Source organism: Crocuta crocuta, unplaced genomic scaffold, assembly GCF_008692635.1.
Source record: "Crocuta crocuta isolate KB4526 unplaced genomic scaffold, BGI_CrCroc_1.0 scaffold50, whole genome shotgun sequence".
In the NCBI taxonomy this organism is placed as follows: domain Eukaryota; kingdom Metazoa; phylum Chordata; class Mammalia; order Carnivora; family Hyaenidae; genus Crocuta; species Crocuta crocuta.
The window spans coordinates 552,366-565,828 of NW_027527428.1; the positions used below are offsets into that span (position 1 = coordinate 552,366).

The window sequence follows — 13,463 nt, forward strand, 5'->3', positions numbered from 1 at the left end:
GAAAAGGCCCACAAAAAAAAAAAAAAAAAAAAAAAAAAAAGTGACAGGAAACACTGTGGTGATTTTCATGTGCCAGTTAATGTCCTTCCTTCAAAACCCGAGCTGAGGCAAGACAAGATGTTCCATGAGAAGGCGAAGCTGACACAGCCCAATACACTGCCTTGCTCGGGGGACGGGTGTGTGTCACCCAGAGCAGAGGATGACAAGTTCATCCTTGCAGCGGCTCTTTCCACCCCCCTGACATTAGACATAGTAACGAGCCTGCTGTGGTTTCTCTGCGCNAATGAGGGCATCCAGGGGTGACTCTGTCCTGCCCTTAGCTTATTGAAAAATTTTTTAATTTCTTTTCAAATTTTGAAATGTAAGGCATTTTACTCGCAAAGCATGCTTGACGCCCAACCTCACAACCACCAAGAACATCTGTCTTCAGAAATGAAATGTCTCCCCCAAATAGAATTCAGCCCAAGGCAAGCTTAGGTAGGCTCTAAATAAGCTGTGGAGTTAATATTGTTTTGCCAAGAATCTAGAGCAGTGCCATCCAATAGAACTTTCTGTGATGATAGAATTGTTCTGTATCTGTGCTGTCCAATAGCATAGCCACTGGCTGCATACGGCTACTCAGCACATGACATGTGGCGAGGTGTGACTGAGGATCTAAATTCTGCGTTTTGTTTAAATCTGACAAACAAATAGTACAGCATCTGGTGGCCGGGGGATCTCAGGCTTTCTGACTCCAGAGGCTGGGCTTGTCTGTTCCTGTGGCTACTAGCTGCTGTCATAGGCAGAGCAGTCTACAAGGACTTTTGGAAAACCATGGTCCAGTTGATAACTGCCTGGCCAGACCAGAAAGACAACTGGAATTTACCAGAAACGTTGAGTCTTAACAGAAAAATATGTTGAAATTCTCTTGCCTTAATTTTTCCTTTAATTTACATAATAGGAGGATGACATAATCTAGCAGATGTGGAAATGAGTCTTGATTTTAACCCTAGTCCTCATGCAGGTTTAATTTTTTTTTTTTTTTAATTATGTTGAGAGAGACAGAGACAACACAAGCTGGGAGGGGACAGAGAGAGACTCCCAACGTGGGGCTCGAACTCCCGAAACCGCGAGACCATGACCCGAGCCGAAACCTGAGCCACCCAGTCACCCCAATCCCTGTGCGGCTCCAGAACAGAGCTCATGTGATCCCAAGGCCAGTCTGCAGGGCACAGGCCTGGGTCTACAGCCTGTGTCAGAAGTTGGTCATGAATTTAAAAGTCGCCTGTTGCACTTGAGCGGGGAGGGGGTCCTGCAGGAATCCCAGAGTCACAATTTCACCCTCGGGCTGTCTGTGCCCAACAGGGTCACCGGGAAGGGCGCTACCAGCTTCGGCTACGGTGCACACTGAGGAACATAATATGCCGAGCAAAATGTCACCGCAGACAGGAGCCTTGAGTTAATTATAATGTCAGGCTTCCCGCCGAGACTCAGATAATTAGAGGGGAATATTACAGTGTTTCCCCAACTCCTGGGGTAAATGAGAAGCATCTTCACGTGTAACCTGCTGGAGACGGAAATTAAAGTGGTTGGAGATGTTCCACCGGAGAGATGCCCAAGGGCAGAAAACCAAACCATCTTTGGGGAGCAGAGCGGAGTGAAGGCAAAGTCGGGGAGGGAGGGAGGATGAGGGGTTCTGGGCCCCATGATATACCCGTCACAGCAGATGACACAGTGTGCGGCCCTGCTGGTGGCCAGCACTGTCACCTCCCTGAACACTGAACCACAAGACGGATTATTATTTCCATTTGACAGCCGGGAAGCTGGAACTCCCAGCGTTTGGCCTGAGGTCACCCGGCTGGTAAAGCGGTTGGTGGCCCCACGGTCCACGCTCTGGCTCTGACTCTACATCCTGGGCTTGTCCCCTCTCCCCACACCTCCCTCTTTGATACATTAAAGGGCTGACGATCTGCTTGTGTCCTGGATTGTCCTCGCTTGGTGGAGGCGGTGGTGATGGCGGCAGGTGTGTGGGGGCCGCGTGGGGGCTCACTGCACCCACATCTGCAGGGCGCCCACTGTGCCGGTCCCCACCTCCCCTGCCAAAACCTCCCTGCTGATCCGAGCTGCTGCATTTGGACTGACAGTCGTGCCAACACGCCGGTGACCACAGACATTCACATTTAATGTGGCAGGCTTCAAAAAGTGAGAGGCTTTTCTTGAACTTCTCTGTAACTGGCTCTGGAAAGCTCTATGATCCATGGGGAGGAAGGCAGCACAGCTCCCCGCAGAGAGAGGCAGGCCACCCGTGCCTGCACACGCAACCTTGAGCTTCATCTTTAGCCTCCCTGGGCCTCAGCTTCTAAAATGTGAAGCAGGGGGGTGCAGTACCTAACTCATATACAGAGGACACTTAAAGTAGGCCCCAGCAAGTGGCAGCCTCTAGTCTGGCTGGTGGCCTTTGTAGTCGCCAATGAGTTGCAGTCTTGAGTGGCCTTCAGCCTGCTCATTAACGGAGCCTGGGCCTCTGGCTGCACAGAATACTCCTCCAGTTTCTGGAAACAGAACAATGTGAAGGAGAGGCTGTTGCTTCGGTGTTTTCCCTGGAAAGCTCCCCATCTAATTACAGAATTTTCTATTCGGTCTTTGTCCCAGGAAAATGAAGAATCAGGAAAACTGTTCTTTCTGGTTCTTGGCTCTTTCCTGTAAGCTCTAAGCTACCAGACCTCTGAAGCTGCCCTTGCAGCATGTGGAGACCAGGCAGGTGTAAAGTGAATGCCAGGGACAAGCCCTGGAAGCCGGTCGTGACAAAGGAGACTGCTGACAGGACTGTCCTAAATTATCTGGGGATGAGATAACCAAGCCTGGATCCTATGGGTAGACCAGAAAGCCCAAGAATCTTTATAAGAAGGAGGCAAAGAGAATAGACACAGAAGAGGCAGCAGGCTGACCACATGAGGCAAAGACTGGAGTCAGGTGTGGCCCCTGGAAGAGGCAAGAACACACTCTCCCCTAGGGATGCAGCGTAGCCTCCTCATCACCTTGACTGTAGCCCGAGAACACTGACGTCAGACTTCTAGCCTGCGGAATTGTGAACGAACAGATCTGGGTGGTTCCAAGCCACTACGTTTGTAATAATTTGTTACGCAGCCATGGGAAGCTGATACACATCGTCTGTTTTGTTTCCCACCTGTAATGAAAACCACCTCAACAAGACTATCTCAGGCATAAAGGAACAGCTGTTATTTCTACCCTTGTGTGTGTGTGTGTCGGGGGTCAGGGATGTGAAGGTGGTTAGGTGGTTGAGGTTCCTCTTCCAAAAACCATTTTTAACCTACAAGTCATTCAGGATAGATAAGTTGATATGCCTCACAAGACCATGAAGAGAATAAAAACCAGCCACAATCCCAGGAATCACCAACCACGGTTAATATTTTTAGCATATAAATTTATGAGGTTTTGTCCCTTGAAAAAAAAAAAAAGCCTTTCTGATTAAATTTTCAAGCATTTCCTGTGAAGCCACGAAACGTAGCCTAATAGGAACCGTTGCGGGAAGACAAGCCAAATAATTAAAATCAATTGTTGTGCTGTTTCTGGAGACAAAGGCAGTGACCCTAGTTCGTTCTGTGTCATGGCAACAACCAGCAAGGTGAACCTGGCTCTTGACTTTAATGAGAGGAAAATAAAAAGCGTGTGACTCATCTCGCCTCTTCTATGGGTTTATAAATAATTTCAACCACAAAGGAGAGCCTATGGTGTCATGGAGACCCACAGAAGCTGAATGCTGTCCCTTGACCCTCCTGGTGGCTGTGGGAGAAGGGGAATTGGTACCCTTGGCTCTCAAATGACAGCCCTTCATCCTAGGATGGAGAGTGGGTACCAAGTGTGCTGGTCACTCCTGTGCTGGAATAGACATTATGCTTCAATATGCAACATGAGGTCCTGAAAGGGAGAACAGCAGGGAGCTTCTTACAGGAAACTCCATCTATGGCGGGGGGGAGGGGGGTGCAGGACCCCTTTAAATGAGTGCCATTCAGGATGATAGCGGGCACTACAGAGGCAGACACAGGACACAGCAACCACCATCAACAAGAAAGGAATGATTTATACCGTTAAATACATTAGATAAATATTGTATTCTCTGTATTATCTTTCACAGACTCATCCAGTGCCAGGGCTTAAAGGGATCACAATGATGATTGAACACACGCACACACACACACACACGCACACATACACACCCCAAATCATCAAATGGGGTGGTGCTTGAAGGACTAACCTCTGGACTATCCCTGTGAGCTCTAAATTTATTTTTCTGGCGTACAAAACAATGCGATAGTGCACTGTGGAGACCATAAGCCACTCATGAAAAGAGATTAGCGGGAACTCGATTTGCTAGTTGATTTTTAATTCCACTCAGACGCACAAAGGGTGCTTGTTTTCCAAAGGCCCAGAGCTCTTCAGCCTGCATGATACTGCATGAAAATCACTTTCAGAGACAGTACTCAGAAGGCGACAGAGTCGCTGGCACAGAAAACACGTCATTTCTCCAGGGCATCATTTTCCGAAGGACTCAAGCTCCCCAGCCTGCCATCGAGGCATACTGGCCAAGCCAGAGAAGGGGGGCGGGGCGGTATCCCTGCCTGCAGAGATTCGGGGTCTGCCACACATGCTGGAGGGGCTCATGTCTGATGGTCTTCATTAGCCATTACGGTTTCTTCCAGAAACATGTCAACTGTTTGCACGACCATGTGTGTGTTTCTTGAAAGTGGGGACTCTTCCTTGCTCTAGAAACATGTAGGGCTGCCTGCATGCTGTGTAGGGTCCCCAGCTCCTCCCAGGTTATTAAGAATGGCTGTGAGCCATAAAAGTTTAAGGGCACCTGGGTGGCTCAATCAGTTCAGGGTCTGACTTGAGCTTGGGTCATGATCTCACAGTTTGCGGGTTCGAGCCCTATGTCAGGCTCTGTGCTGGCAGCTCAGAGCCTAGAGCCTGCTTCGGATTCTTTGTCTCCCACTCTCTCTGCCCCTCCCCTGCTTGCACTCTGTCTCTTTCAAAAATAAATAAACATTAAAAAATTTAAAAAAAAACATATCCGCCCTCACACACATGTGTAAACCCAGTGCCCCAGGGGTGTGCATGTGACTACATGTGTGTCCTTGCACACCAGAAATTTCCAGTGGACAGCACGCTCGCTAACAAGCTTCCCTTTTAACCTCCACATTAAAAAAAAAAAAATTAACAAAATGTCACCCCCCATCATCCCCCGGACATACAAAACTGAACCAGCAAAGACAAAAAAGCTTCAAAAAAAAAAAAAATCAATTATCCTTTTAGTCACTGTGAAAAGTCTATCTTAGAACCCAGAGTCGTGGGGAACGTCAAAGCTTTAGTTAAATTTTTAATAAACTATAAAGGATAATGGTAAAAAAAGAGACCTTTTCAAAGGTAAGGCGGCAACACACAAGCTCTTGAAATGGTTCCCATCAAAGGGCAGGAGGCTGCTGTGGGTAACTGCGGGCTAGTGCACTTGAGACTGGAGTTAGGAGACCAAGGCTCTGGGGATGTCTCCCTGGGGGGCCTTGGGAGACTCGTCTGTTTGTATTTAGACCTTGGTGATGTCATCCAGTTCTGGGGGTTGGGGGGAGTTCAACCACATCTGTGTGCCAGCGAGTCACAGGCGGCCCAGACTGAGCTCTGTGCCCCAGGCTCTGCTCCCATCTCCAGATTCAGACATCCGACCGCCTGATGGGAATCCCCACTTGAATGACTACCGACAAACACAACTCACAGTCCCAAACTGGTTCTTAAGGTGCCCTGCTAAAGCCTGCCCCCGCGGGGCCGTCCCCATGCCGGTCGAGGGCGATTCCAGGCTTCCAGCCGGTCAGCCCTGAAACCTCGGGTCCCTCCGGGCTCCCGTCTCTGTCTCTCACCCCACGTCTACTCCATCAGCAGATCCCACCTGCCCACCTTCAACAGAAGCCAGGACGGGACCCCCTCTCGGCACCTCTGGGACTACCACCTGGTCTGAGCCACCTTCGTCTTAAGCCTGTGTTCCTGCGGCGGCCTCTGCCCTGACTCCCCACAGCCGCCCTCGCCCCTCCGGGGTCCAGTCTGAATGCAGCACCCGCAGAGAATGTTTTACTCAGATCATCTGTGTGTCTGTTCAAAACTCCAGTAGAGTGAAATCCTTACAATGCCTCTAAGTGCCAACTGGGGCAGGGCCGACCTCTCTGTCCCTGCTTTGCACCTCCCTTCTGCCTCCCCTGCCCTGGCCACGGCGGACGCCTGGCTACTCCGGTCTTCACGTGCCCTGGCCTCAAGGGCTCTTGCACGGGCGGCTCCCTCTGCCTGGAACCTTCACTCTGCCCCAGACAGCTGCATGTCAGACTCAACTGCAAGGTTTCCGNCTCTGCCTCCCCTGCCCTGGCCACGGCGGACGCCTGGCTACTCCTCACCGGTCTTCACATGCCCTGGCCTCAAGGGCTCTTGCACGGGCGGCTCCCTCTGCCTGGAACCTTCACTCTGCCCCAGACAGCTGCATGTCAGACTCAACTGCAAGGTTTCCGGGAGACCCATGCTGACTGCTCTATTTAAAATCGCAATTCCTTTCTGGGGCGCCTGGGTGGCTCAGTGGGCTAAGCGTCCGACTTCAGCTCAGGTCATGATCTCACAGTTCGTGGGTTCGAGCCCAGCATCGGGCTCCGTGCTGACAGCTCAGAGCCTGGAGCCTGCTTCACATTCTGTGTCTCCCTTTCTCTCTCTCTGCCCCTCCTCCACTAGTGCTCTGTCTTTCAAAGATAAATAAATGTTATAAAAATTTTTGGGGGGTACCTGGATGGCTCAGTTGGTTAAGCGTCTGACTTTGGCTCAGGTCATGATCTCACAGTTCGTGGGTTCGAGCCCCGCATCAGGCTCTGTGCTGACAGCTATCTCAGAGCCTGGAGCCTGCTTCAGATTCTCTCTCCCTCTCTCTCTGACCCTCCCCTGCTCATGTTTTCTCTCTCTCTCTCTCTCTAATAAATAAAACATTAAAAAAATTTTTTTAATTGCAATTCGTTTCTGTAACATCTCACCATCTCATCAGGCCCGCTGAACCCATCCTTTCTTCAAAGCACTAACCACCTTCCAATGTAATGTAAATCCATTTATTACTATTATGTTCATTGTCTATTTCTCTTCCTATAACATTATTTACAGGAGGCTAGGGATCTGTTTTATGCCTCATAGAACTCAAGTACCTACAACTTGTTATTAAAATGCAACAATAGGGGACGCAAGGGTGGCTAAGTCGCCTGAGCATCTAACTTTGGCTCAGGTCATGATCTCACAGTTTATGGGTTCAAGGCCCACATCAGGCTCTGCGCTGACAGCCTCTGAGCCTGGAGCTTGCTTCAGATTCTCTCTCTCTCTCTCTCTCTCTCTCTCTCTGTCCCTCCCCAGCTTGTGCACTCTCTCTCAAAAATAAATAACAAAGCTTAAATAAATAAATAAATAATAAAATGCAATTAATATAAGGCAAAAAGGGAGAGAGATTTCCCCTCAAACCTCTTGATCCCGGCAAGCCAGCCACTCCCCAGGTCATGGACCATTATATGATACTTCCAGTGGAGCCAACTAGTTGAAGTTCCTACGAGCCACTCAGCCTCTGTACAATCAAAAGGTACTTCCAATTTACCATAAAAGGGACACAGGTTGAACCTGAACTTGGGAATGCCAAAGATCCAGAAGAAGGTCTATTGTTACGGAAGAAGTAACTTTTGAATCTGTGCTGACTGCAGATCATCCGACGTCGGTGTTCTCCCACACTCCTTCCTGCTCACATGCTTTTGCTTCTGGCCTTAATCCGAGCTCTTCCTGAAGCCAATGAACATGTAAGTATGTGAACTCGGACTCTCCCTGATCTTCTGTTAAAATGAGCCTGGAAAGGGGCACCTGCGTGGCTCAGTCAGTTAAATATCTGACTTTCGGCTCAGGTCATGAGCTCCTGAGTTTAGTCTGTGAGTTTGGGACCCACGTCAGGCTCTGTGCTGACAGCTCAGAGCCTGGAGCCTGCTTTGGATTCTGTGTCTCTCTCTTTCTGCTCCTCCCCTGCTCACGCCTCTGTCTCTGTCTCTCAAAAATGAAATAATGTTAAAAAAATTTATTAAAAAAAAAAAGCTGGGAAACAGTCCCAGTTGAGCGCATGGGAGCTCAGAAGGGTGGTAGCAGGTGGGAGACAGGAAAGGCTCCACCAGAGGAAAGCTGATGCCTGGCTTCCCAAAGCCCAGTGCTACAACCTCTGGATTTTAGATCACTTTCGTGTTCTTCTCGGAGACAGAAAATCACCACGGGATACCTTGAGCCATCTAGCTATTGTATTTGGCTGTAAACCCACTGGACTGATCTTTATTCACTTTCAACTGGTTAGAGAAGGAGCCTCGAGTGGCAGAAAGATAGCAATTAACATTCCGACTGAAGAGGCAGACTAAGGACCTGCTCTTTTCTACCGATTAGCATTTAAGAGGGTCAAGGTGACTGTGGAGGTTTTTCAAGCTGCCCTCTGCCAAGCCCTGGGTCTTCCAATAAGCTTGCTAAGATTTTGGTGGTGAATGTGGCCAGACCCATCCACCAGGGCATAGCTGCTCTGATCAGCTTGGTGAGTTGGGGTCCCACATAAGACTTCAACCCAGAGGCACCTGGGTGGCTCAGTCGGTTGAGCGTCCGACTTCGGCTCAAGTCATGATCTCACAGTTCGTGGGTTCGAGCCCCACATCGTGCTCTGTGCTGACTGCTAGCTCAGAGGCTGCAGCCTGTTTCGGATTCTGTATCTCCCTCCCTCTCTGACCCTCCCCTGCTCATGCTGTCTCTCTCTCTCTCAGAAATAAATAAAACATTAAAAAAAAAAAAAAAGACTTCATCCCAAGGAATCCTGAATAGCAAGCTCTAGAAAAACCAGAGAGTTTGCCTATGACCCAAAGGGAAAGAGCCAAGAAGGAAATGAGATGCTAAAGAAAAACTGGAGGGCGGGGCGCCTGGGTGGTTTAGTCGGTTGAGCGTCCGACTTTCGCCTGGGTCATGATCTCGCNCTCCCCAAGAAATAAATAAAACATTAAAAAAAAAAAAAAAGAAAAACTGGGGGGCAACCAGCCTATACGATCCTCTGACAGAAATCCCTAAGACCAGGACAGAGATAATAAGGAAAGCACTCCTCATCCAGCAGAAGACCTGAGCTTATAAAGTGACTGAGGTGCCTGGCTGGCTCAGTCGGTTAAGCATCTGACTCTTGATTTCAGCTCAGGTCATGATCTCATGGTTTGTGAGTTCAAGTCCCTCATGGGGCGCTGCGCTGACAGCACAGAACCTGCTTGGAATTCTGTCACCCTCTCTCTCTGCCCCTCCCCCAATTGCTCTACAACTTTCTCTCTAAAAAAAAAAAAAGTGATTGAACACATAGTGTTCTAGATAGGTTTAGTAGATATGGGAATATATAACATTGAAGTTTTCATTCTTTTAAAAAAATGACCAAAAAAACCCCCTCATTGTGCAAGGAGAAGAGTATCAAGTCACCCAGAGAGGAATAAATCGGCGGTGGCCTTTTCTCCCACAATATCAAAGCCAGAGGGTAATGGAGCAACATTTACAAGGGCCTCGAAGAGAAGAATGTGCCTCCTGCCAGCCTGGTCCGGTCGAGTCATGGCTCCGTTACAGGGTAACGGGCTGGCATTATGAACTAGGCAAGGGCTCGGATAACACATCACCAGGGGGTGCTCCCTCAGCAAGGGTTAGTCCTCAAACCCGAGTTCTGGCCCAGCGAAGACAGATCAGAGTGTTGAAGAATTCGAGACTGAGGAAGCTACAGCTGGGAAGGGGGACAGGAGTATTATTAATGCTAAGAGCCGTGACCATTTACCGATTGCTCACGTGGCCCAAGCAAGATACCAAAATCTGTGTACGTATGTGTGCATGCATGCGCTATAGCATCTCATTTAAGTATCAAAATAAACGTAATTCATTTTGTAAGTAATATCCCGATTATCTCAGTAGTAGCAAATGCCCATTTCACAGATGGGAAAACCAAGGCTCAGAGAGTTCGGGGCCATTTGTCCAGATATAGTAACTAGTGAATTCCAAGATGTGACCCAAGAACTGCCTCGGGGGTCCCTCAATTTATATCTTTATTCTTTTTTATGCCTATCCGTGTTTTCTAATTACTCTAAATGAGACTCGGTATTCTTTTTGAAACAGAATGCCAGCATTTTTTTTTCCCAATTAAAATAAATCCAAAGACACAACACGCATTACTGCAGAATGCTAAAAACAGAATAGGACTGGCAAGGACATTCAGACAGGTGTCCCACAGCAAGAAGGCAGGTGGGGCAACTCCCAGTGCTAAACCACGCAGAAGTCAGTATCTTAAAAGAACGTTAAGCAGGGGCGCCTGGGCGGCTCAGTCAGTTAAGCGTCCAGCTCTTGATTTCAGCTCAGCTCATGATCTTACAGTTCGAGAGTTCGAGCCCCTGCATCAGGCTGTACACTGACAGCACAGAGCCTGCTTAGGATTCTCTCTCTCCTTCTCTTTCTGCCCTTCCCCCAGTCTCTCACTCTCTGTCAACATAAATAAAAAAACTTTAAAAAAAAAAGAGCATTGAGCAGAACCAGAGGCATCCGTGCTCATAAAAGGTGCTCCCACAGCAATAAGGCAAGTTACAAATAAAGCCAAGGAGGATTTGCATTCTGTCCCCCGCCCCCCTCAGCAAAGGACCCACGTCACGTCTGTCCCCTTTCTAGCCACGCAGCTGAGCTGACAGCGTGACTTTACCTGTGGGCGGGTGGCTGGACGGCTCGGGGGCAAGGCCTCACCTGGAATGTTGTGTATGGTGATGGCCAAGATGAGCAGCGCGATCCGTCTCCAGCTGCCGCCGCTGGGCTGCACTGGGTCCCCTCGAGGAGGCGGCGGGGCAGTGGGGCCCTCAGGAAGGCCTGTGGCCACCGCCTTCTTCCTCTGATAGGCCTCCCCGTTCTCACTCTTGTCTGTGCAAACAGAGAGGGACAGGGAAGGAGAGTACTTTGAGAACATGCACGCGGGTCCTCGGCAAGCAGCGCAGGAAGAAGCGTTCTGCTTCCTAGCTTCCTTGGGGGCCGTGAATTCTCCCGTTTCCTTCCTATTCCTCCCTCCCTTCCTTCCCTTATTCGTTCAGCAAGCATTCACCAAATGGACATTCAGTGCCCAAGGTACAGGTACTGGAAAGGATGAAAAAGATGAAGCTGGGGCGCCTGGGTGGCTCAGTTGGGAAGCGTTAACTGACTCCTAATTCCGGGCCAGATCGTGATCTCACTGTTCGTGAGTCGGAGCCCCGCGTCGGGCTCTGCGCTGACAGAGCCGAGCCCGCTTGGGATTCTCTGCCTTCCCCTCACTCCTGTTCTCTGTCTCTCAAACTAAATAAGTAAACATTTTAAAAACGATGGAACTGGGGTCACCCTAGCAACGCCCATTGAGGAGAAATCATATTGAGCAGCAGGAGTGGAGATCCCGGAGCCAGGCTCCCCGACTCACTCCTGACTCATCCACGTAGCCGCTGTGTGGTGCTAACCAAGCTGTTTTCCCTCTCTGTGCCTTCATTTCCTGAGTCACAAAATGAGATAATAAGAGGACCCCACCCATCGGGGTGTGTGAGGCTTCATGGCTGTCCCATGTCCCCTGCCTCCCTACAGCATCACAGGGTACGTGACACCTCCTAGTCACACCGCCTCATGGGGACCCATCTGCGTGCCAGGCCCATCCAAAGACACCCCTCCCCAGGGACAAGGGACTGGGGTGGAGATGGCCCCAGTGACTCAAGGGTAGACTCTCATCTGAAAGGTGGTGCAAGGGCAGCCTGACATCCTGCAAGGGAAGAGAACCAGGAAGCAGCTCAGCAGGTGATAGAAGGAAGCAGAGCTGCGCACAGGTACACGCGGCCGCCGGCCAAACGGACAGACAGACAGACAAATGGCAGCCTGAGCGTCACGGGACACTCTGACTACAAAACCCCACCACCGGACTTCATGAGCTAACCTCCCTTTCCAACATTCCCCTTGGGGGATATATTTGAAGGGTGTCATTTCCCAGGCCCAAGTTAGGCCAACTACCCATGTCCTGCAGGGTCATTTCCTCAATCTTAATGGAGGCGAGTCGCCCGGGTCTGAGGCAGAGCGTCTGGTTTGCGATGCGCCCCACGGTACGCGTTTGTGGGAGCGGCTTCCTGGAGGAGCAGAGTCCCAGCAAATCTCAGACACGTGGAGGCACAAACGGAAAGGAGGGTCTCTCTATCATGAGGGGACAGAAGAAGCTGCAAGTCACAACTCAGAGGTCACGGACGGGACATGAGGGGGCAATCATATGTCCCAGTCTGGGTCCGCCACCCCGGGGACTGGGGGACTATCGGTGTCCCCTTTCACTCTCAAAGTGTCCTGGTTTGGACAATGAGCAATGTGAGTCCCCGGGCTGCGGGAAACAGCAGACGCTTGACGGACCCTCTTCTGTGGCAGGGAAGGTCCCTTGCAGCAGCTAATGGTCATCAGCTTGAAGGGTGGGAGGGACTCTCTGTGGGGGGCCTCCTTCCCTTCTCTATACATTTTCTACACACAGAAGAATTCTCCTCTCTAAGCTGAAAGTTGCATAAAAATTTTCCCAGAGTCAAATTAAGAAGCAACAGGCAAGTATAAGGACTCCATTAGCCCTGACCATGGGGCTCTCCTTATTTTTTGGAGGAGGGGAGAGCAGGCTCCAAGCTCTGGACTGTCAGCATAGAGCCCAAAGTGGGGCTCAAACCCATGAACTGTAAAATCATGACCTGAGCCAAAGTTGGACCCTTAGCTTAGCCGACTGAGCCACCCAGGCGCCCCCCTCCTTACTTCTTGGTATAAAGCAAAGGTAGGAGGGGGTTGATCTTAGTGACCAGAATCTCGCTACATAAATTTGATCGGGTCTTTGATTCCCTTTCCGGATGAGCCCACCTAAGTGAACATTGCTTTGTATTTCCAAATACAAAGCAGGAGGGATGGGGGCGAGGAGGGATATCTTTTGAAAATCCTTGTGTTTGTTCACTCAAATCAAGCAGGTAAGCCCAAAGACTAAGCAGATGCCAAAGGGCAGGCTCAGGTTTCCCCAGGTCCCCACCTGTTCTCTCTTACAACAGCGGAATCTCAATGCTCTTAGGGAGAAGGAGGCTTCTATCAATCCTCCGAAAACAGGGACACCAGCCCCCCAAACAGTCAGCAGCCACAGCTCACATAAGCGGCCTCTGGGGACCCCAACAGTCTCTGCTGGAAAAGCAACTCCTCTCAGACACTGATTGCACGGGACAAAGCTAAATACACACTCACGGCGCCGTCTCCATATAGTGGTGTAGGGCACTCGCCTTCCTCCCGAACCAGACGGGAAAACACCACCGATCCCTTGGGTTTCCTTTGGGCGCAGGGACCTGACCTAGCTCTCTAGTGGGAGTCGAAGGCAGTGGGGGGTG

General features: G+C 50.2%; 1 protein-coding gene across 4 annotated transcripts in view; it reads right to left on the minus strand.

The window, feature by feature from the left end:
• The window catches only part of SLC39A11 (solute carrier family 39 member 11), a 347,222-nt gene that overhangs the window by 137,468 nt on the left and 196,291 nt on the right, over positions 1-13,463 (minus strand). For all 4 annotated transcript variants that reach the window (XM_077753833.1, XM_077753824.1, XM_077753845.1 and 1 more), the window contains one exon: positions 10,819-10,989. In XM_077753833.1, the coding sequence (XP_077609959.1) occupies positions 10,819-10,989 (171 nt within the window). The remainder of the gene's footprint in view (positions 1-10,818; positions 10,990-13,463) is intronic.